The sequence below is a fragment of the Telopea speciosissima genome, chromosome 11, assembly GCF_018873765.1.
Source record: "Telopea speciosissima isolate NSW1024214 ecotype Mountain lineage chromosome 11, Tspe_v1, whole genome shotgun sequence".
Taxonomy (NCBI): domain Eukaryota; kingdom Viridiplantae; phylum Streptophyta; class Magnoliopsida; order Proteales; family Proteaceae; genus Telopea; species Telopea speciosissima.
Window position 1 is genome coordinate 39,125,564 of NC_057926.1, and position 24,582 is coordinate 39,150,145.

At 40.1% G+C, this 24,582-nt stretch overlaps 2 protein-coding genes across 4 annotated transcripts; one reads left to right on the forward strand and one right to left on the reverse strand.

Annotated features, from left to right (window-relative positions):
- Positions 1 to 1,427: 1,427 nt before the first annotated feature.
- On the reverse strand, positions 1,428 to 3,490 carry LOC122645087 (ankyrin repeat-containing protein BDA1-like; the record flags this gene model as incomplete). The annotated part of the gene is made up of 2 exons (XM_043838434.1): positions 2,878 to 3,490; positions 1,428 to 1,979 (listed from the first exon to the last, which is right to left on the reverse strand). Coding segments are annotated over exons 1-2 (1,164 nt in total), but the record flags the coding sequence as incomplete, so codon positions are not given.
- Positions 3,491 to 7,753: 4,263 nt separating this feature from the next.
- Positions 7,754 to 20,660, forward strand: LOC122646321. 3 transcript variants are annotated; one of them, XM_043839853.1, is made up of 5 exons: positions 7,754 to 7,811; positions 7,993 to 8,066; positions 8,495 to 8,625; positions 18,910 to 19,383; positions 19,740 to 20,660. In XM_043839853.1, the coding sequence occupies exons 2-5, from the start codon at positions 8,040 to 8,042 to the stop codon at positions 20,152 to 20,154; spliced, it is 1,047 nt and encodes a 348-aa protein (XP_043695788.1). In that variant the 5' UTR covers positions 7,754 to 7,811; positions 7,993 to 8,039; the 3' UTR covers positions 20,155 to 20,660. The 3 variants fall into 3 exon arrangements, with proteins under 3 accessions (XP_043695788.1, XP_043695790.1, XP_043695789.1); XM_043839855.1 differs by having other exon boundaries at positions 18,937 to 19,383; XM_043839854.1 differs by having other exon boundaries at positions 7,783 to 7,861.
- The last annotated feature ends 3,922 nt before the right edge of the window (positions 20,661 to 24,582 follow it).

Sequence of the window (24,582 nt, forward strand, 5' to 3'; positions counted from 1 at the left end):
TGATTCAGACTGATACAGAGCGATCCAAATCGATATCAACTGAGACCGATCCCATATCCAATATCAATTCCTAAATTGTGTTGTCAGAATGCTCGTCCGTTCATATTCTCGAGACATTAAAATTTTCATATGGACATGCTATCCCAAGGATCGAGCTCCTCTACGGCTCAGGGGTGCGCTGGAAGATGTTTGGCATGATACCCGAACTCGGCACATGACCGAAGTGCTGTTCGGACGGTGGGGATGGATGCACACACCACCGAGCTGGGAATCCTTCTCTCCATCTCATGTGCACCACGCTCGGTGGTATACATGCATCCCCACCATCCGAACGGCACTTCGGCCACATGTCGATCTAGGGTGCCACACCAAAGATCCTCCAGCTCAGGGTGTGCTGTAGAGGAGCCGGATCCACTTTGGAAGTCCCAACACAAACCTTAATGCACTGTCAATGCATTAAAACAACAATCGTTTCCAGAGAAAAGGATAGTGGAGTCCAAGACCAGTCGATGAGCTTCTCTTTGAATGGTTGTGAAGCGGAAGCCCACCAATCTAATTCAGTCATGGTTGTGAAGCCCACCAATCTAACTTAGTCAAGGACCATTAAAAGATCTTATTTCAATGGATTAAGTTTCAATCACCCATGGTGAAAGAGGAACCCCTCGCCATTATCATGGATCCCGTTAGATTGGACTAGGAAGGGGTGTTTTCAATGATAGGAGTCCGATCATAAGGTCAAATCACCAAATGTGAGGGAAACCTTCCGTCTCCATGGGTAAACCTTTGTCCTATTTTAGTTCGCGAGTTTTACTATATTCATCTCCTACTTCAACCAAACCCTATTTCTCTTTGTTTTCATTCAAGCCCATTTATTCTTCCATTGGATTTATTTCATGTTGAGGTTAGGGTTAAGTCCTGAACTGTGGTCATGTGAAATAGATAAAATCTTATTTAAGAAAAAATAAAGGGTATACTAGAGAGAAAGAGTTCCCTTGAAATTTCTTAAAAATCAACAAAAAAAAGTGAATCAAATGAATATGAATCCCAAATTCTCAGCCAAACTCTTGTTACAAAGGCAAGAAGTTACACTACTTGATCTCCCAAATCCAATTTGCAGTAGCAACCAAAAGGACTAATGCAACAGGTAATGGAACAGTCAATATCATGCCATGGAACAGCACAGCAAGAGGACCTGAACCCAGAAACAGGACACGAATCGACAATCCGTATGTAAGCAACATAAAGAGAAGTGCTAGCAGAATTGGACCTCGTAAAGGGTATCCTTCTGTAAGATTAAAAACAAGAACAACAGACACAAGAAACCCTGCATAGTTACAGAGCATTAGAACTTGGAAAGAAGCTGGGTTCTTATCAAACCAAACTGGTGTTCCTGCAGTACTATTATGCTGGTTGTTGCTGCGGCTGCTGCCGCTAATGCTTCCATTGTTGATGTCTTTGTTGTCATCTTGCCAAAGACCACCTGGAGGATTGATTCCAGTTTGGTATGTCACAGCAACAATCAAAACAAAAATCACTAACAGAGCATTTCGAATGTCACTTGGAGTGTCTTTATCAACCTCGAAACTAAAGAAATTGGGGACTTTAAGTAACCATTTAACTCCACAACTTAACACATTTTTTGTCTTAGAATCTTTGCACTGCGATGGTAAACAACCAATTTCTTTACTTCTCTTGGCACCTGCACTTTTAAGGATCTTTTGCATTTTCCCGTGTAGTATGTCAGTTTGATTTTGTTCTCCTTGGGTCTTATTTGTGACTACTACTTGCACTTTCCCCTCCTGTATGGGTACTAATGTTTGAGATCCATTGGCTCTGGTTCCATTACACTCTGTTTCAGTTTGAGGTTTCATTAAGACATCCAAGGCTGTGCATCCCTCTTTGTTCTCCTCGTTTATTTTCACAGCATATTTAACAAAGTAGTTACAAGTTCTAAGCAGCAGCTCTACCATCTTCAGATTCTGTAAAAAGGGAAACATCTCATTATATACCTACATCTGGTTGCAAGTAAAAAAGGGAAGATAAGTGGAATTGGATTGAAAAAAAAGAAAAAAGGAAACTTTGTAATCATGAAAGGCTCCATTTGTTTGAGTTTGAGTTTGAGTTTGCGCTTGTGTTATTGTTGTGTGCTGTCTTTCCTTTTTATATTACTAATTTCTGTTACTTTTGGGATCCCGACCCCATTTAGTTGGGAAAAGGCTACGGGATGTTTTTCTGAGTAATTGGGACGGATCCCGATCCACTCTTGTTTGATAATGGAACGGTCTGGTTCCAGTTCCGTTTTGATTCCTTAATGGTATTGGGCGCTCAAAGTCTCAAACACTCAAATGTAAGTGTTTCTTTGATACACAACCCCTAGTTTTTCTTTGTAATTATAACATGGGGAGAGTTCTCTACCTGCCAGCATGGGCCCTGCACCAGCACAGGGGACAATCACAATACAAGCAGGAGCATCAGTAGGGATGAGATATTGCATTTCACGAAGGGCGGAATGGTCATGTCTTCCTGGACAGTGTATGGGTGTGGAAGTCACGCTGCCAGGCAATATTCTTTTTCCCAAGATGGGAAAGTGAACTCTGTTCGGGGGTGTGGCCCCTGCGCCAAGCCGCCAATGCCCCGGCCAATGAGAGAGCATACTCAAGCATCGACTAGGAAGGGTGCGGTGGTCATTTCGCTCACCCATGAGATAATCTAAGATAAGTGCTATACTGACCACACACATTTCTTTGATCTTAATCTAATCTAAGATTATGATGAGATAAAACAACATGATAAATCTCATAAACTCATTAATCAAAAAGGGGAAGAAGAAGAAGAAGAGGAAATGAATGGGGGAGAAGAAAAGGAAGATTTTCTTGCCTTATCTTGTCTTCTTAAAACTGCAAGATGCAAGATGGTGTTGCCCTCCTGATCCTTCCAGCTTAGATTGTTGTAAACCCTTTGTTTCTTGATCCATTCCACCAGTGCTTCAAAGTTTTCATACCTACCACTCTTTACAGCAGTGTGGAGAGCTGTCTCACTTTTGGTAGTTAATGAGGTGATACACTTAGGGGAAGCAGAGAGCAACTCAATAATAACATTTTCACTTCCAGGTTCTTCAGATTTCGCTGCACAGTGAAGAGGAGTCATCATCTCTCTACCTGTGATGAAGCAGAGTTCCTTGGCTACTACTTTTAAAAGCTTCTTCACAATCTCTACCTGACCCTTTTCAGCAGCTATGTGCATAGGGCTCCATCCATGTTGATTTAGTCTTCTAGCCAATGAAGGCTTCAGATTTGCAATTTCAGCTGCAAAGAGTAATTGGTTACTTGACACAGCAACATGTAGAGGATTATCTGTGAACTGCCGATCTGCTTTGTCAAGAATAGATGAGTCTCTCCCAAGCAGTTCATATAAGAGCTCTATGTTTCCATTCTCAGCAGCTTCTATCAGCTTGGAGAGTTCCTCTTGATCTCTCTGATTCTGATCCATTTTCCTACTTCCTCTCAAGAAATGTAGAAGAGTAAAGAGTTCCTCAAATATAATTGACTTCAGCACAAGAAATTTCTTGGAAAAGATGAGTTAATTTCTGTGTTGGTTCATGGTTTGGTGAGGAGGGGAGGAACGTGGTGTGGTGGACTACTGTTTTGGGCAATAAAAAGACAAATCATTTCCAAGACCTTTATTGGGAAAATGAAATCAAAGAGAGAAATTTCTTTAGTAGAAGTGATCAAGTCAATTATGGCAACTTATGTTATAAACAAAAAGGACAGTTTTCCTTCACCCACCATCCTAGGGTTTTAGTATGTTTCAAAATACCCTCTCGATACCCTTTCCTGACCTCTCCCGCCCTCGGTGAATGGGTCCCAATCACTGTGGGTGGAGGGAAACTCGGTCACAGACTTTGGTGCAAGGAAAAATTTTGTTTTTACCTGAGTTGCATGAACTTTCTTTTTACCAGAGCTGGTTGTCAAAGCAATGAAATAATTCACTTCCTTTTGGGTTGGGTTGCTAGCCAAAGAAATGGAATCTCGAAGGTATTTTGAAAAATATGACAACCTAAGAGGGTATCTGTAAACCCAAAAGGTAAGTGAATTATTTCATTGCTTTGACAACCAGCTCTGGTAAAAAGAAAGTTCATGCAACTCAGGTAAAAACAAAATTTTTCCTTGCACCAAAGTTTGTGACCGAGTTTCCCTCCACCCCGGGTAGCAGCAAAAAAAAAGCAGTATATGCTTATATTGCTGCTCATTTGTCACTAGAGTTTTCAGAATTGGTATTGGAACGATTGTATCTGATGATTCGTATCATTATCGATGACACTAATACCTGGCTGATATCAGATTGATGATGCGAGACGGAGAAGGCTAGTTCGACATATCGTTGTAGTTTTCCAACCCAGATGTAAAAGCAAAGTTCCACACGACAAAATCAATGTCGAACCGATAAGGAGTTTGGTCGATTCAATTGGGTAAATTTGATTTTTGACATCCTGGATTGTTGGTATGATTGCTTACTTGACTTGGTGCAAAATCTACAGTGACTCACTATTGATTGTTCATGAACCGAATTTTATTTAACAATTTAAGGTTTATTTCCCTTATACCTTTTCATATCAAACTTTTTTAAGTAGTCTCTAATATTTTTTTGAGTCCGGATTTGGTCCCCATGTGGAGACTAGGGATAGATCACACACCCTCAATGGGATGTTGGACCCATTTCTGATGCGTAAGATCCACATCCCATGGAGGATGAGATATGTCCCCACCTGTCCCCAAATGGAGATGAGGATGGGGACAAGATCCAAACTCTATTTTTTTGAAGGACCGGAATACCTTGACCGTGAATCATTACAAGATAGTGGTATACCTACCATTACAAGAGCAGAAGTAGTTTGGACTTTATCTAGTATGAGGTAGAATAATAATGATCCTAAATGAGTGTATTTTTCCTTCATCTATGATAGAGGAAAACTTTCTTCGTTATCTTATATGCATTTACGAATCGAGTTTTTCTTTAGCCACTGTCAATGGGATATCCATTGACCAAAGCTTTCGTGTCCATGGGAGATCGTGCACAATAAGAAAGTATATTCGACCATTCGTAAATAGAGGACAGATTTTTATAGTCATTAATGGGACAGTGATCCTTCTCCACATATTGAAGGAAAACTTCTTCCTACATTTATTTTCTCTATATTTTCAAATCTGAGGAGCTGATTCACCTAGAACACCAATCCATGCAACTTGATAGGAACCTACACCAATAATGATGCTTAAGCCAATCCACGAAACTTGATAGTACACGAGTAATGATGCTTAAGAGGCGGGTCCACATAAGTATTCGATGTCCAATGCCATCATAAACATATTGGAGGGGTTTTCAAGTTTGTAAAGTTCAAACGCCACCAGTTTACGGTTGATGGTCTCCAAATTGATAGTGATACTTGGGACCCACCTCCGAATTTTTATCACCTGCGGTTCCCCTGCACGGTACGATTCCCTAGTGCCTCTAATAAAAGGGGGGTAGACTCCACCCGAGCAATGTATTCGGTCAAGGGGTGGAATGGTCATTTCAGCCCCCCTATGAGAGGAACCGGACAACCGTACCGATCAGTGAACCTCCGGGGATAAAGGTCCCCCACCTCCCCTTTCCTTTTATATGCTAAATACCAATATTGCATGGAGTGAAGATAATCAAAAAGGGGGATTCGAGGTTGTGACTTGTGATCAAAGATCATTTTGGTTGGATTTGTTTGATGAAATCCAAATCATCCTCATAACTTGGTGAAGTTATAACTAAATGAAGTGGAATTCTAGAGGTGCTATCAGACACCATGGAGCGGATTATTGTGGAAACAAATTGCAAAGAACCCTGGACTTGTGTCTCAAGAGAAATCGATATTGTCCCTATGTCAATGTAACCTGTGATTGAGGATATCTTACTTTTGTGCAGTGTGGTGTCGTTTGGGGTTGAGAGCTTGACATGTGGAAGATGCTCAATCTAATGGTGTCGAGCTGAAAATCGAGCTCGGCACCATTGGATTGAGCATCTTTCACGTGTTGAGCTCTTAGCCCTGAACTGCACCGCACTGCACTTTTAGGGAATTGAAGAGGATTTTTTTTCCCTAAAATCGAGCCCGGCACCGTTAGAATGAACATCTTCCACGTGTTGAGCTCTTAGCCTGAACTGCACTTTTAGGGAATTGGAGAGGTTTTTTTTTGGTGATTATAAATTTTAGTTTGTTTCTAGGAAGCTAAACAAAACTTTACATTCCCTAGTTAGGAAGACTTTGTCAACAGATGCCTTTTGTGTGTCGGTCCGAGCTACTTTATTTCAACTGACTCAAGCTGACACTTGGGGTTTGGGTTTGGGTTTGGTCCATGTTCAGCCACGGAAAGCTAAAACTATTCTTGGTTTGGGCAAAGTCTAGCCTACATGTTAAAAGTCAATTTTCTCGGTCTATTTAAAATACTCATTTTAGGCTATTTCCTTCTAAGTTCATTTTAAGGATTTAAGACATGACTATAGATCATGAAGAACCTCTAGAGCCATAAAACAGGTCCCACAAGTATCTTAGAATACCTTGCTAATAATTGCTTAGCCTGGGGGTTACAAAATGAGGTGCATACAAGTATTGGATAGAGAGAGGGATCTTTATCCCCTACAATTCCCTGCTCATCCATTTCCCCATTTTCCTCTTATGGAGGGGGTGAAAATGACCACCCTACCCCCTGTCCAGGTGGGGTCCACCCCCTATTGGTGGGACTTGGGGAAATGGACCGGACAGGGAATTGTAGAGGATAATTTTCCATAGAGCGAGTACCTAATAGTGGAAATGTACTAAAGCTAAAAGCTATTCTCTCCAAGTACAGTGCATTGCGGCCATTGCCCAATGCATCTCACTTGAGAATCCAATTGTACACTCAATATTTGAGAAGATAAAAAGACACCACTACCCATGTTTTAACGGTTGGATTCTCAAGTATGGTGCACAGGACAGTCCATTGCAATTGAGTGGATAAAAATCTGGAAATGTGAGGAGTTGTCTACTCCTCCCCCTGACATAACCAACAGGGGTCTTTATCGAGTAGTTATTGTCTACGGTTCCCTGACCGGTGCGGTTCCCTAGTTCCTCTCAGAAGAGGGGGGTGGGACCCACCCGGGGTACCTGACCGAATAGTCTGCCCAGTTGGGTCCACCCTCCTCTTGTGAGAGGAACTAGGGAACCGCACCGGTCAGGGAACCGTACACGAAAAAAATTCATCTTTATCTGCTTCATTTTTCGTCCTGATCCATTTCCCCAAGTCCCTCTAATAGGGAAATGACCACCCTACCCTTGCCTGGGTGGGGTCCACCCCTTCCTATTAGAGGGACTTGGGTCATTCATTTCGGTTCGAACTCAATCGGTTCACTTTCAGACCCGGTTGATAAGACCAAACTGTAGTCACTTCTCATCTTATCGCAATATCTGCTTGAAGGCCTTTTCTTACGAGTTCTCTTTCTCTCTGCAAATTTCTTTGCGGAGAAGACTTCTCCATTTGAGTTTTCTTTTTCTACTTCCCCTTCGAAAGCGGAAAGCCTACTTTCTTGTCAGGTATTGATGTTCTTCAGGAAAGCTTACTTTTTTTTCTCATTGATTCTTGTTTTTATTTGAAAATTTTATCACATTTATTATGAATTTAAGGTTTTAAAATGAATATTACTTAAAATTATTTGAGAACGGGTTTCATGGTTCTGTCCTCTCATTGAGCAGCTGTCCTACTGATGGAAGAAGGTTTTTCTGTTTGGAGTTTCTGCAGTCTTCAAAAATGGTAACCGTTTGGTGTTTCTATAATTTTGGGTTCCTCTGTCTGATTTTAGGGTTTGTTTAGCAATATTTTTATCCATTTCTTGACCTATATTCTTTGTTTTCATTCTGTATTTTTTGGTTGAGGGTTGGAACCTTTATATTTTGTGAAGAGTAAGTGATTTGTTGATAATTATGTGGTTCAGACATCAGCCCTGCTGGAGTAGATGAATGGGTGCTTGAGGAGGAGGTAATGGCACTCATAGCCCATCAGACACAGGTATTTAGAGATTCCATAACTTGAAATGTATTTGTTTCTTTTTGTTTTGACGTGGATAGAGGGTCTTGGGAACTATGAATAACTGGCTTTATTTGCAGTTGTAACCTTTTTACACTTACTTGCTCAGGGTGAACCTTTATGTTTCAAATTATTTACAAGAGGAAACATGAAATAGTGAATCTTGTTTGCCATGATGTTGGAATTATTGATGCAAGTAAACCAAACAATTCTGGTTGTCACTTCATCATTTAAAAAATGTGTTGCACAATCATTCATGTTAGAACCTGGAAACCCTTCTGATATGAACCAGAATTTTGTTGTAGTAATGTAGCTTTAATTACAGATAAAAAAAGTTATTAGACCCACCTCTTCAGTCTCATGTTATATGTTTATTCCATTGATTAAAGTTGATGTTCATTGGTTTTTAGGGTTCCCATGCGACCTTTTCCTCAACACCCATCTCATGGACAAAAGGAGTGAAGTTGAAATCTTTTGTAGCTCTTCGGTTGGATGGGAGATCAGACGGATGGATCTATTTAAAACGCCACCTCCGTTTAAGGTGTGAGATATGCCCTTTATGTCTGCAGCAATGTTATTTTTCTTATTAAGTTAGTGAATTCATTTATCATCAAAAGTAGGTCTATTGGTCATGTAAGATTCTTAGTTTGCATGGATAATAAGAAATGTGTTTTTTTATATAATTTTGAAAAGTATGTTTATGTATATGCTCTATCAGATGTTCATATCTTCTTTGAAAACATCAAAGCAATATAAAATTTGGATTAAGGCTTCTACTGATATGCACTCTTTTATTGCATGGGATTACTTCAAATGGGTTTTTTGTCCCTAAAAAGTGGGTTTTGCGAGGCGTATTGTAGTCATCTAGAAGTATTCTATGCCAGTCAGTAGTGTAGAGCCACAATCACTTGTTATTTTGCTGCTCTTATTGAAAGCAGGTATTGGAATTGATCCCAAGAACATCAAGGTGCAGCAGGATTATTATTGATGGAGTACCTAAGAAACCAAACTAAAAGTTAAGAGGTCTGTGCTACTCTGTGCTACTATCGGTAATAAATGAAAAGAAAGAAACTTTAGACTAGTTTTCTCCCTTATGAGTTATGACATCTTGAAACATATTATGGAGGACACATGTTCAAAGGAAATTTTTGGTGGACACCCCAGAAAAAATATTTTTTTTCCTCTCCTTTTCACACATGGGGCAAATGGGTACAGTTTGATTTAGATTTGCCCTCTTGGCATTGTTGGAGACCTCCAGAGGAAGGAATATTAGATTACATAATGATCGTTCATTTGGGGATGATACAGCAGGATATGGTTATATAATGAGAGATCGTAATGGACATAATTGGTTGCTATTGTAGTGGTTTCCCAGCCAGTTCCTTTCCTTGTTATAGAGCTTGAAGCTGGTGTCTGAGAAATAAAGTAGGTCATCAAGAGGCAGATAGGTTTTTATGTGCCAATTGACTCAACCAATTCTGTTATTTGTTTAATAGGGAAGGGGCCAATGGTCATGATGTCTCCTGAGTATGCGAGAAGAAGTTTTCAGTTACGTATCTACTTTTGAGGATGTATCCTTTTCACGTGTAGGGAGGTAATGAGGCAGCAGACATCTTTTTCCAGAGTTTGTAATTTTGTATGGTAAATGGTTATGGCTCTAGTAAGCTCCCCAGTGATCCTGTAAACATCGTGAATGACAATGCGAGGGGCAGAGGATATGCCCTATTGTGAATCTTTGCTTATATGATTATATTCTGTACTTTTTCCATTTTCTCCCAGAAAAGATCCTTGTTCTCAACTTCTCAAAAATTCAAGCTCCACTCGGCTTCCAGAGGATTTATCTACAATTGCTGCTTCTGAATTGCATGTGTCCAGTCTAATAGATTGCTGTGGTAGTTGCCAAAAGATACTTTGTCTATGGAGCCTGAAGGTGTCATAGGTCATGAGGCAGTCCACGGTTTAAGTAGTTGTCTTTCATAATCTGAAAGGTAGGGCTTAGGTGAATCATAATTGTGATGCATGGGAAATTCTGCCATTTGTATGTTCAGTTAGTGGTCTATTTTCTGAAAGTATGACTATACTCATATATTATTACACTTGTAGGGAGAAAATGGAAGGTAATTTTAGATGAGGTATCTGTAGGCAAACTAAATAGATGAAAACGAAGTAAATATGCTAACATGTATGATATGCTATTTTATGTTTTAACTTTTTGTGTTGGTTAGAAACATTTTAGCTTTTTAGGGTTTCATTTCCCCTATCTCAATTAATTTCGTTTCACCCTCTCATCTTTGTTTTCTGATTCTCTCCCAAGTCCCATGGCATAACCCTTCAAGCCATCGTTAAGCCTTCAAGTTGCTCTGCAAGTTCCAACAACATAGGTAACCTCTCTCTCTCTCTACACGTCTTTACCTCTTTGGTTTAGACCACCTAAAACACCCATGTGATCCAGTATTCTGAAACCCTTTGCTGAGTGAGTGTTAAGACGAAGAACAGTGGAATCTGGCAAATGCATGGCTTGAATCAAAGATCGGATAATCACTTGTCATCAATAAGTGATGGAAGAATTTGTCTTTTTGACATTTGGAAATCCTCTTCCCCAAGCTTCCCTTTCTCTGTTCATCACTCTTCATGCTTGGAACAAAGAGAATGCACCATAAGAGATCCACATACAGCATAGCGCATTAGTTAAAGTGTTTCAAGTTGAAAAAAAAAAAAAACAAACAAACCCTGTTTGAGATGCAGACCTGGGATTTGGATGGAGAGAGGTTGAAGAATAGAGGGCTTTTTTATGGATTCAATCAGGGTTAGGGTCAATCAGGACCAATCTAGCCCGGCCCGGCCCAATCAGGGCTAATCAGGGCGGGCCTGGGCTGGGCTGAACCCGGCAGGGTGGGGCCTGGGTTGAGGTTTTTAGACCCTAAGTTAGGGTCAGGGTGGGCCTGGGCTTAACTAAGGGGATTTAGGGTTGGGTTGGGGTTTTAAAAAACCCGGCCCAACCCGACCCTGTTACACCCCTAGTATTGATAGGACACAATTGTGGAACAAATTGACTTCCTATCATTTTCAACTCATCCAATATGAATACAGGAGTAATGATAAAAATGCAACATGTACTCTGAAATGTTACCATAAGTCTCGTTTCCTTACCTCCTGTTAGTATCTGATTGAAGGATTGATTGTATGGGGAAATTGTCAACTGCTGTGGCAGTTCACCAGCTGCCCTTTTCTCAAGCCATGATTGTGCATCAATAAAGGTTATGTCTTAGTAATACAACCTGCAAAATTTTAAAATCTAGATTATAGAGGAAGGATGATGACAAATATCAGCATAAGATTAGAGCTAGTTTTAGTTGCTCAATGCAAGAAAAGTTGAAAACTGTAACAGGTGGTGGATTTATGACGGAATGGAGCTAGGTCCCCAAACCTTGCTAAACTACTTCATGAATGTACTTTTTATTTTTAAGGGAAGCTTAGCGTCATTAAGCTTTGTGATTTGTCTCATGTAATAAGTCACCTTTTTCATGCCATGTAGTAGAACTTGGATGCACACAAGTGGGTCTATGTGATAGATGACACTATGCTTATTGATACACCATATTTCAGCTTAAAATAAGCATGGGAAGGGATTAAGAAGTGTCATAAATTACAAGAATGTTATTAACTATAAAGGAACCTTAGTGGCATTTCTGTAATTTTATCGCCACTTTGAACTTAATTTTAAAACACTTCCCCTACTTGTTTTGAGCCAAAATTTGACCACTATGATGGGTGTGGGATCCTCTATCACAGGCAGGGTTTTAAGTATCAATAGGTATCGCCCATGTCATATCTTTAGGGTACTGATACAATACTTATTAATCAAAAAAATGTATTGTATTGTATCGGTTGATAGGGCTCGATACTAATCGATACCTCAAAACCTGTAGAAAAGCAGAGCCGTGGTCGAGAAGAAACCGAGACTCTCGGAAACCTATGCAGTCCAGCTTTTTGCTTCACATTGAGTTGGGGATTCCATTCCTACATAAAAAAAACTATTCTATCCCAGCAAATTGCATCTTGTTTCGATCAGTAAACCTCTACAAATCTCGGATTGAAGTGTATAACTTGTGCAAGTGAGGTGAGTTCGAAAAACCTAACATTTTTTGGTCAAATATTGTATCTTAACTTTGTTTTTTGCTATGAAACAATAGATTAAAGAAAAAGGACATGTTTCAATTTATTTGTGTTATAATTTATCTACTGTAGGGGTGTTTTTGATATAATTTTTATTATTTTGGGGCTTATGTGTAAATATACATATAAGTCCAGGGGCTGCATGTAATATCTTGATATTTTACGTTATAAATATACTATGCTGCTCACGATTAGGGCACACAAAACCTAATCATGAGCTGCTGTTTTTCTTCTCTTCTTTCTTTATTCTTCGTCTTCTCACCTTCCAAGGGACTGGTTTCCTTGTACTGATTCTGTTACATGGTATCAGAGCAATAGGAACCAGTTACTGTAGTTCCTCAGTGCTGTTTTGAGAGTCCTCAAGGATTTCATGGAGGTGTGCAGCAACTTTTTGCTGCTTCTACTGTTTGTGATGATTCCTCTTGTTTGATGAGAAACTTGCAACAAGAGATTTATTTTATATTTTTATGTGTGGAAAGATACTTCTTTGCTACTGATCTGCTACTCCAGTGGAGTGATTTATTGCTGCATTAAAGGTCTTATCAAGTTCTGGTTCTTCCCTGCAAAGATCAGCTCCAGCGATACCTTGTTTTTTGGCTGTTCTCCTGATTGTTATAGAAGATGCTTTTGTAGCAGATCTGATGGCTATCCATCAGATCTGCCTCAGTTAGTCAGTTTTTGGGGAGATATTTTCTGTTCCAAGGGTGACTCTAGTTCAGAATTTGGTTAATGTGAGATCTGCGGATTGGAAGATATCTGGATTCCTAGTTTCTAGGATCCTAAGTTTCTATTTTTGGAACATACCCACAGTTCTAAAACTGACCATTGGAATTCTCTGATATTTTGAGGCATTGTTCTATAGATTGGGAGGTACACTCCACCGGGGATTCAGCCTTTTATGATGATTGAATTTTGATTTATACATTTCTCCTATTTTGTCCTGTTTTTTTTAGTGTCCAGTGATACTGCTGTTGGGGATGTGTCCTGTCATCCAAAGCCTACACTCGACCAGCATTATGATGTGGTTATAGTTTTCTACTTGGTCTTCTCTCAGTGGCTTGTTATTGTCTGGTTTCTGTCCCGCGGCTGGTTCTAGTTTGCCTACTGATCTTGATCTTCGATTGGGGTCTGATTTCTATTACTTTGGTCTGATTGTGCTCAGCTTATTGCCTTTTCTCAATGCTTATGATCTGTTTTGGTATTGTGATTGTTTTTGGTGCTGCAACTATCTCAGTTATAATATAATGGGGAATTCAAAACCCACTGGGGACTCTGTTAATGTCCAAATTACTGCTATCAAGTTAAGTGGTGCTTCAAATTATTTACTATGGATTCAGGCTGTGAAGGTTTATATTAATGCCAAGGGCAAATTGAAATATTTAATTTCAGCACTTCCGTCTCCAGATTCTAAAGATTATGATGATTGGATGCGTGAGAATGGCATATTATTGGTCTGGTTATGGAACAGTTTGGACCCATCTATTATTGCCAACGTTTTGTTTCATACCACAGGCAAAGGTATTTGAGATGATTTGAAGGAGAGTTTTTTTCAAGACAAAAAAGTGTCCTGAGTTTATTATCTCTATGAGAAAATATATACTTTCCAGCAAGGTGATAGACTTTAAAGGCATATGGGAGGAATTGAATGTCTATCAACCCCTTACTACTGATCTGAATTGTTGAAAACTCAGCGTGCAAAATTCTGATTTGCAGCCCGTTAAAGCCCAACTTCTTGCTGGTGAAAAAGTTCTCTATGACTGAAGCTTTCTACCTCATCCAGTGCATTGTATCTCCCCCTCTAACTAAAACTGAATCATCTTCCTCTTCCAAAGATAATTCTGCTCTTTGTTGTTTGAAATGGTAGGTGGGTTCTGGATTCCCTGGAAGAGGTTGAGTTTCAGGGGGAGGTAAAGGACATGGCTTTGATGGTTGTGGGGGACAACAAACTGAAGCCTCCCATCAATATACACACTATGGTAAGAGCATCCATATTATGGATAAATGTTGGATAAAATACGATAAACCTCAATGGGTGCAACAACTTGCCAACACGACTATGGCTGGTGGGAGTTCTAAATTGGTGTTGTTTAATAACACTGACCTTGTTTCTTCGTACGGAGGTGGTCAATCAGCTTTAGTGTCACGTGATGATCTGGTCAATCAATTACTGAAACGTGTTTAACAGCTTGAGTCCTCTTTCTCATCCATTGCTACATTAGCCTATTCAGGTACTGCTATGCTTCTTGCTTCTTCATCTCCTGCAAACTGTATTATTGGTTCAGGTGCTTCCTCTCATGTGGCGGGTAAGTCCAGTGTACTTTGCTCTTTCCAGACATTATGTCATCCATCCCGAGTCATACTTGTTGATGGCTCTACTCAAGTTTTTGGTCATGGTGTAGTTTGTCCTACTTCCTCTTATCATTATCATTGTACTCCTTGTACCTAAGTTGCCTCTGAATCTTTTTTTTGTCAGCCAAATTACCAAGGCTCTAAATGGTTCTGTTACTTCCTATCCTATTCTTAGAGTGTCTTTCAGGATCTCCAGACAAGGAAGATGATTGGTGAAGATTGTGAGAAGGATGGCCTCTATTACCTTGATGTTTTTTCTCCTTCTACGACCGCTTCTGCTTCTATCATGGTGCTTCTCTTCAATGGCTTTACCAATTGGGACACTTGTCACTTTCCAAGCTTCACCAAAGGATTCTAGTTGCAAAACTATTTCACGGATAGAATGCAAGGCTGGTGAGTTTGGCAAGCATCATCAGACGTCTTTTCTTCCTTGTGATGCTTCTCGGAGTCGGTCCTTGTTTGATTTAGTTCTTTCTGATATTTGGGGTCCGGGTTGTATTAGAAATAGGCCTGGTTTTTCTCATCTCGTCGTTTGTGTATGATAATTCTTGGTTAACTTGGCTGTATTTGTTGAAAGATCGTTCTAAATTCTTGGCTGTATTCAAACTTTATAATGAAATAAAAACTTAGTTTGGTGTTTTCTATAAGAAATTTCTTTTTGATAATGCTCTTGAGTATTCTCAACGGGAAATTTCTTCTTTTTGTACCGAGCATATCATCATTTATCAAACTAGTTGTCCCTATTCACTTTAGCAGAACAGTGTGGTTGAATGGAAAAAACAACATTTATTGGGGATTGCCCACTCATTACTTTTTTATGGATGCTGTTGGGTTCGAGAGATCTCCCAAGAGGGGGGGGGGTTGAAGTGGGTTATAAAAAATTCGAAGACAAACATGAGGTTCAAAAACTTTGTACATGAACCGTAGAAGCTTGAGAGTTTTTTAACATTAAAAAACTTTGTACATGAACCGTGGAAGCTTGATAGTTTTTTAACACTCATCCACACTCAAGAAAATGTAAGGGGGAAATAAAAGATAAAGCAACAGAGAGACACCCAAATTTTATAGTGGTTCGGGCAACTCCTTATGTCCACTACCAAGGCTCCTCAACCGGTTGGATTTCCACTATCTCAATTGCTTTCCAAGGTAGCAATCAGATCCTTACATTGCAGTTTTTACACAGCTCACAACAAAGCCGAGGTGTTTTCCTAGGTTCACACCAAAACCCCGCAATGTCACCTTCGTGACTCTTCTTGTGGGACAAACTCTACACAAGGAAGTTACAACACCTGCAACAAAATGAGAGAAGAAAAGATAAACCTCTAGGAAGGTAAATTTTAAGAATTAAGATAAAGCTCAAAAGTTAAAGAATACTCAGTTAAAGCTAAAAAAAAACAGTATTGTGAAAAGTTCTTTTAGTTTGTCTAACAGTTCTCCTTTATATAGGCTTCTTGTGTTTGTGAAAGAATAACGCAGATGTGAGAGAACACCGAGTGGATGACCGCTGTAAGTTAGCGGACATTGCTGAACTCTTGCAGTAAAATATCTAGCCTTTGGAACCAAACGATCAAATTTATTACCATTGAAACTCAATCCACGTAGGCGTCCGTACAGTTGTGCGGACTTCTGGTCAGCCCAACAGATGTCTTCTACGTCTAACTGGCTGAGGAACATAAGACATGTTTGAGAGTCAACCTTACTATTTTTACGTCTACTTGACTTACCACTGGGTGAGATGCAGACCCAAGAATGTACCTGGGAGGGGTGAGCACTACCCCCAGGCCCCAACCCTAACCCCCACCCCAAACTTGCTCAGTGTGCCCCCCTTTCGTCGAGTGCCCCGCCCAGTTCACTGGGCTGTTGGCCTACCAAGCACTTGCCCGCTGCTCCTGCCGCCCGCTTGTTATCCTTACTGTTCTCTCTGCTGGGGCTACGCCGCTTATAGAAAGAATGATCACTGAGCGAGCAAGCTGAAAAACTACAGCGCGCGCTAGCAGCATGCTTCAAAATGGATGCGCGCGCTAGCGTGCAACGGTGCTCTACGATCAGCTTTACTCCGCCCAAGTGCTTGCACGAGTATCAAAGCTTCAGTCCCAGCGTAAACACCCCTTTTGGGCCAAGTTCCGATACTTGGCCCAAAATCTATTCCAGTGCCAGTCGAAGAACCACCCGGCCGATTATTGACCCAGTGACCAGGGTAGAGCTAGTTGGAGAGACGTTACCTAGCCTTTGTTTTTTCCGCATCAGTGGTTGTCCCGCCACCGAACCCGAGCTTAGGCTGAAATTTTTGACCTAGGGTTGGGCTTGGGCTGAAAAAGCTAAGCTGAGGTTGGGTAGACAAATTCTGAAGAAAACCCAAGCCTTTTATCTGTTAAGTCTATATGTAACACATTTATAACATACATGTGTTATATAATGCCAATGATGGTGGAACCTATTAATTTGGATTTATTATTTAGTAAATAAATAATCAAAATTTTCTTGTAGATTTATTATTTAGTAAATAAATAATCAAAATTTTCTTGTATTGGTTTTATGCTTTATGTGTTGGATGATGGTGTTCATATTGGTGTAAATGGGCATTTTATTTTATTGCCACATAGTGTGTTTTACTAAAATTGAGAAACCCAACCTGAGCCTGACCCAACCCAAGAAAAAACCAAGCCTGGTTGCAGGCTTAAAATAGTTTGATGGGGTTGGGTTCCGGCTGAATAAGTTGGCTTTGGCTGGGCTCAAGCCACATCCCCAGCCCACGGAACCTTCCCAATGCCCCCACCTTAGGACCTGGTTTTACAGCTCCACCACTTCCGCACTCGATGCCATCTACATCGAACAATTCATAGAGCTCTTTTGAAGGAAGGATAAATCATACAGACCAAAGAATATACCTGGTTGTAGAGCTCCACTACTTGTGCCCTGGACACAGTTTGGATCAACCAAGTTGCAGAGCTCTTCGAAGAAGATCCTCAACTTCTCCTTCACCGCTGGAAAATTGAGATGAAGCCCTAAGTTTGTGGCTTCTCTGGTTTTAAGTGTTAAAAGTTTCTCTTTTACGCTTATTCATTATTTTATTCGTCCATACCAGAGAACCTGGAGAATACATATGAAAATTGCTGTCATTCCTTGGAACTCCATTCTCAAATGATTTCAATGCAGATTGGAAATTTGGAAGGACAAACCTCTCCTTTGATAGGAGAATGATTCTGATAAAAGTAGTGCTCTAGCAAGACTCCCAGTGTACTCTTTCTTAACATGCCAGGCCTCATTACCAAGCAAAAGTTGTAGCCAGAGTTTCTATGGGAAGGATGAAAGGATAAGAGGAAATATCAGTGAGTGGCTTAGGAGGTTGTTTATACATGTAAAAAGCTTAGTATTGGGTTTGAGGAGCTTGAAGCTTATGAACTTGGACCTACTGAGAAATGGCTTTGGTGCTTTAACAGGGCTTCAAGAAGCTCTGTGAAGTAAAATAGTTTGGATGAAATATGGACTTGCAATTTGGATTTGAACTGGAAAGAATAACATCTGCTTAGGGGAGGAGTGTATGGAAGGACATTATGATCACACATGTTGATTGTTTTTCACAGAGCCTGGCTAATGGTGGGGACTGGGCAAATTATCTGGATGTTGGAAGACAATCGGTATGGGTGAGGCAAACTTTGTGAATTCTGGCATTGGATCTCTATAATTTGTTCAATGAAAAGGTTTGGTTGAGTCTAATTAATTTGAATTTGAGAAGGTATATGATGAATGGTTGTAGTTAACTTGCTGTGTGTATGTCTTTTAAAATTATTCCATGTCTACAAGGAATAAATTCAATAAGGAACATTCAATAGGGCTTCCCCCCCCCCCCCCCCCCGGTCTTTTGAGAAGGTAAGTATACTAAGCCATGTTTGATATTTACTTGAAGCGTGTGTCGGTCCATATTAATATCATGTTTTGCCATTTGTCTGCTCTGCATATTCTCTTATTTTTTTTATTTTCATCGCTGGTTCACAATTCTGTTGTTGCTCATCCGAAAAAAAGTCTTGCTAATTGTATCCATGGCTTGACACTGAAAAACTGGCTCAGAGATTTGAGTTTTCTACAGCCCCTTAAAGTTTGATATTAGAAATCCTGGAAGTAGGTCTTCTTTACTGAGTCTCCTTGTAATAATTTTTGTTATTATGGTTTATTTGTTTATTTTTACTTATGTATTTTGGATAGTCCATACTGCATTGAAATAAGATAATAGTGGCAAAGAGGCTTTCTTCCGTGGCTCATTTATATTTGGACCTATTCCTCTGTCTTTTTGCTTAAACAGCCTAACTTTGAAAGGTTTCTTCCACAGCATAGGGACCTCTCGTGATCTCGGACCGGTCAGAAGACCTTTAAAGATCCTAGCCTTCAAAGGCAGTGCCCAGAATGATGAATCAGGAAGCAGATCGAGAGGATATAAATTGGCAAAGGATTCTGTTAAACTCTCTTATGTACCACATGAGGGTGGAGAGACTGCAACAGAATCTCCAGATGTACAGAATGTCTATACTTCAGAAGGAGATGAGAGTGCAACAGGATCTGTTGCTATTCAGAAGTTATTCAAAAAATGGTTGATGATGTTGCGCACACAATCTTCTAGCCTATCAACAAATGGAATTTTGGCGGTGGCACCATCTGAGTGTAAAATCTCCGAACATCAAAGTGAGGGCCGGAAGCAGGAAGCAGTCAAGATTTTGAAGGCTGCTTGGTGTTACTTTCTGGGACTGGATGCAGTGATAAAGATTTCACTACTGATATTGTGAGTTAACATGTTACATGGTAATATAGTACCATGGGAAATTCATTTTTTTCCTTTGTGTTTGCTTTACATTCTGGGGAATTTGCTTTTCGTTGGTACACTACTAGATAGAGGTTTATTTCGTCTGAACAAATTTCTTTTATCTACGAGTGGGTCAATGGGATCTGAATAGTCACTGGCTTCTTGTAAAAGATTCTTGTAAAAGAAAGTGAAACCAGTAAATGAGGAAGTATATAGAGTTCAACATATCTCCAATGCAGCCATTTTTCCTCTTTAACTATAATAGATTTTATGTATGGTCTATGCATTATAGAACAGAATTTCAGTGTTTTTTGATCAATCTACCATGTTTGCAGCATACCATTGTACCTGGCAATTAATATTGTTTGTGGGCCTGAAGTCTCAAAGGAGTTAAGACCTCTGTGGATTTTTGGGCCACTGATCATGGCTCTCTACATTAAGATGCTTCGGGGGCTTTGTGCTCTCTATGTCTTCACTTTTAAGCAGACAATGAGTGTGGCGAAGAACTTGCCAACCTACTATGTGCTAGCTTACAACTATATGGCCCAAGGGAAGCTCAAAGAAGACATACAAGCCCGTTTCTGGGAACCTGTGCTTGACATTAAAAACTTGCACTACAAAGCATTGTCTAAGAGGAGATTGAAACAGTTCAAAGAGTGGGTGACCGAGAAGTACCTGGATTATGTAGAGTCAATATGGCCATTCTACTGCAGAACAATCAGGTTTCTAAAAAAAGCAAATTTCATCTAGATAATGAGATTGTATTGTGGGATCAGTGTTCATTAGCAATCATGTTTTTGAAGAGTCATGATACTCAAGATTGTGAGATTTTATTGCGAGGACAAGTCTTTGCTAAACAAAGGCAAAGAATTAGGTCCTCCAATCAGCAGAGTTTTTTCTTCTTCTCAATTTGAAGTGTTTCAGAGAGAAGATAGAGCTCGGGAGTATCAGAGCTGGAGCCCCATTTTAGACTGGGGTGGTTAATATTAGTATTGGAGACTGGAAGAAGCACAGTCTGCCCACTTGGGTATGTAACTTTAAAGCAATGTGTTTTTTTTCTTCCTGATCTAATCGCTATATTATTGTTATTATTGTCCTTCTCTTTGAATTGTATTCTTTTCCGTCTTCCTTTGGTTCTCTGAGGTCCTGCAATGGTATGGGAGCTGTTCCACAGGTAAGAGTCTATGATGTTCTGGGCATTCTGTACATTTTGTTTCTATTGCTGGGTTAGCAGTGGTTAGTTTGTCATTAGGGCTGCCGATGGGCTCTAGATCTGCTGAACTTAACCCAAGTCCAATACAGCCTGAAGTTGTGGACTTTGCGAACCCGTCTGGGCTCTGACAGGTTTCTTAGTTTTTCAATATTCCCGGATCTTTCCTTCACTAGTAGAATATTTTTGCATGCTCTGCCCAATCTCTCAATCCAATCACCAAATGTTATAGACTGGGAATCTCAATTGATTGGGGTTAAGATCATATTTGCTGTAAAGTCATCAATACTCTTCTCTCTTAGCACCTTTAACTCTACATCTTGGCAGTGTTCTTTGTTGCTAATGTTGCCATTCCAAAGATTATTTTATGCCTTTCTGATTATATAAATCTCAGCCTTTCTGTTATTGTTTCAACCAGTTTTTTAGAGCGACGATGTGCCTCGGTGATAGACCTGTGATTGACGAGGGAGGCAATGCCTAGGAACTAACTACATATCCTTCCAAGTTTTTTTTTGTTTTTTTTTGTTTGGGAGATAAACAATGGGTCTGGGATTACATCAAAACATCATATTATTGGATTTTAAGCTCCCAAGCATGAAGCTCAAAGGCTAGAATATATCAGACCGTTGCTTTCTTTATACCTTAATCCCCCCCCCCAACCTATCAGAGATATGGGCAAGAGATTGTTGTCTGGTCGCATAGCCCTTGCACCAGTGCTGAGGCTAATGAGAGTGTATGCAGGGGCATCAACATGGATGGTTTTTAGATTTCACAGGGACGACGTACAACCTCAAAACAACTAAGCGATTTTATTTTATTTTTTTAATGTAGAACAAAGCGAAAGCTTTGATACTAGCGTAACATCAGATAGCTAGGAGAAGTGGAACAGTGTTTCAAGGCCAGAATATGCCTTCAATCGGAAAAATGTGGTTTTAGATGTAACTGTAACGTTTCTCAATAGGATCCGACTCCTCTACTTCCACCTACTTGGTACTGCCGTTCACCCCCACACACAAGCATGGCGGAAAGTATCGCCTTATCCCCGCTTGGGCAAGACACTCGGGCAGGGGTAAGGCGGTACATTCCACCTTCCTTGTGTGTGGGAACGGAGGGGCGTAAGTAGAGGATAGGGTGTAAATGAATAGCGAAATCATTCGTGTCCGTATCCGTTTAGCACTATCCGAATCCGTCCAAAGCTAAGCGGATGCGGATACGGATAAGCTATTGCTATTCAAAAGCTATATTTACATGTAAGCGGATAAAATATCCATCGATATCGTGTTCGTATCCGTTTAGCATTATCCGAATCCGTCCGATAGCTAATCGATGCGGATGCGGATATAGCACTATCCGAGCGAATCCGATCCGTTTACATCCCTAGTAGGAGTCCAATTGTTCTCAATAATATTTTTTTCTCCAAAAAAAGAAAAACATTATAAAGAAGGACATGTAACTCAAATATAAGGGTAAAAAAATCGAACTGAAAAAAAGAAATCTATATTCAATGCATAGGTGGAAAATCAGGTGTTTGACTGACTTGTCTTTCATTAAACCGAGTGACTTGATCTGGTCAAACCTATTCAAGGCAAGTCAAATATATATATATATTTTATATATAATATAAAATACTATGCTTAGGGTGTCAATGGGTCGGGTGGGCCGGCCTGCCTAAACCGACCCGACCCTAGAGGCCTTAACCTAAACCCCGACCCGACCCAACCGCGGGCCAAGAAACCCTCAACCCGACCCGACCGCCAGGGTTTTCCTAACCGCCCGGCCGATTACCGATAGGTGGCGGGTCGGTTCCAATGACTGTCCTGAGAACTTGACTTTAATTTTTTTTTTGGAAATGGTTTTCTTATGCCGTAATTTTACTATGCCAAAGTTGATCGATTGTAAATATCACTTCAATGATTGAACGAGTAAGAAGAAGATCAAATTACAACACTGCAACATTTGATTCAACTATTGATATTCATACTAGGCCTAATTCATACACAAATAAAAAGCAAAGCAACATGGAAGAATCAACCCAAAACAGCAGATCACACAACCAAGGGTTACAATGTTGCGCAACCGATGAAAAATATACCTAGTAAAAACTCCACCACCATCAACCGTCTCCACTCATCCAGCGTGGAAAGATTCACGGAGCGCGCTAAATTGTTCCAGGGGATAGATCGAACTCGATCTGAAGCCATAATAGGAATCCAAAGCTTTTCTCTCAATAAATAAATCTCCATTCAAATGGCAAAACTCAGAAAACAAAAATCACATGATAAAGAAAAAGAAAATCCAAAAACGAAAAAATTAAAGGCAACAACCATCACCAAAGCCAAGCGACTTCTTCCTATAGATCAACCTTGTTCCGCCACACATCTAACCAAAAACTTAATAGAAACAAATGCGAGAATATATAAACATCAAAACAGAGAATAAACTTCGGATATCGATCACTACGGGCAATACCCACCCAAAGAAAAAGAAATCACTACAAAGAAGCAATCAAACACAACTCCGGTTAATCATGAGAGCGCAAAGGTCAAAAATTAAGAGTGGGAGAGAGACGAGATAACGAGAGAGATAGAGGGACAGAGAAGAAGCCATAACTTGTTGAAAAAAACCCTAAATCATAGAGAGTGGGAGAGAGACCGGATAACGAGAGAGAGAGAGGGACAAAGAAGAAGCCATACCTTGTTTAATGATTTGCAGGTTGCAAAGGAGCGACGGCACTTGAAGGCTCGACGAGATAACGAGAGAGAGGGAAGGAGGAAGAGGAAGGCAGGAGTCGCAGGGCGGCGGCTTTTCTCCCTTACGGAGTTAAGGGATCTAGAGGAAAAGTGAAAAACGAAAACGATGTAGGGTTTAGCCATGGTTTTTGTCTTTTCATTAATAATATATATACCTATAACTAATAAGGGCGGGCGAGGTTAAACCCGAGGTCTTATCCCGAACCCGACCCGACCCGTCAGGGTCGGATTAAAACTCAACCACGACCCGCCCTTCGGGCCAATAGATCGGGTCGGGTTCGGGCCGGGCTCGGGCGAGGTTCGGGCGGGTTCGGGCCAACCGGCATTATTGACACCCCTAACTATGCTGGAGAGGAATTTTTATATGCTCCATTTCTGTCCATTTCCCCCTTAGATCATCGACACATGACGTACTTAAATCCTACGGTTAGATTTCAATAATGGCATTAACCCACCCATGCTAACCGAACCTGATTTTTTTGGTAAACCATATTAGTATATGGATTAGTCCATGTGATATAGGACTAAGCAAACATTTTATTGATACAATTTCATCTTAGAATGAGTAGAGAAAGTAGTAAAAATTACAAAAGATGTCATTACATGGCAGTATATAAGTTAGTCCATGTGAGCTCAACTATCACATGGACTAATCCTTGTACTGCCAAGTGGCAAATATTGAAGTTATATACTTCACTAGGCACAGTGATGTCTTTTTTGGGTAGAAAAAGAAAGTAAAACCGTTTCTAAAAATCTACAGTTAAAACCTCCCTACGCTTAACTGTTCTAGCATTATTTGTAAGCCTGTGAACTTCCTCCACCCAAGCTCTATTCATTTTTGTCATATTTACAGAACTAAATTGTTTAGTTAAAACAAGATTATCCCATAATCTAGAGAAAGTTCCCTTAACCATTGAAACTCCTTGCTTTGAGTAATCCCCTTGCCTCTGGTCCCTACAGGAATCCTGCGTAACCCTAATTCTAATCATCCAAAATAAATACCTAATCAAGTAAAGTATTCTTATCAAAACTACCATCACATATAAAAATTGAATGATTTGATTGGGGTTCCATGATAGACGAGGGGTTACGCAATGGTTTATAGGAGGGGAGAAGTAGGACAGGAAAAATAGATTAATAAGTACTTAAAGTCACTAATCAAGTGGTAATCACTATTGCTAATAATCATTCAGGGATTAATGTTGGAACATTTCAAAA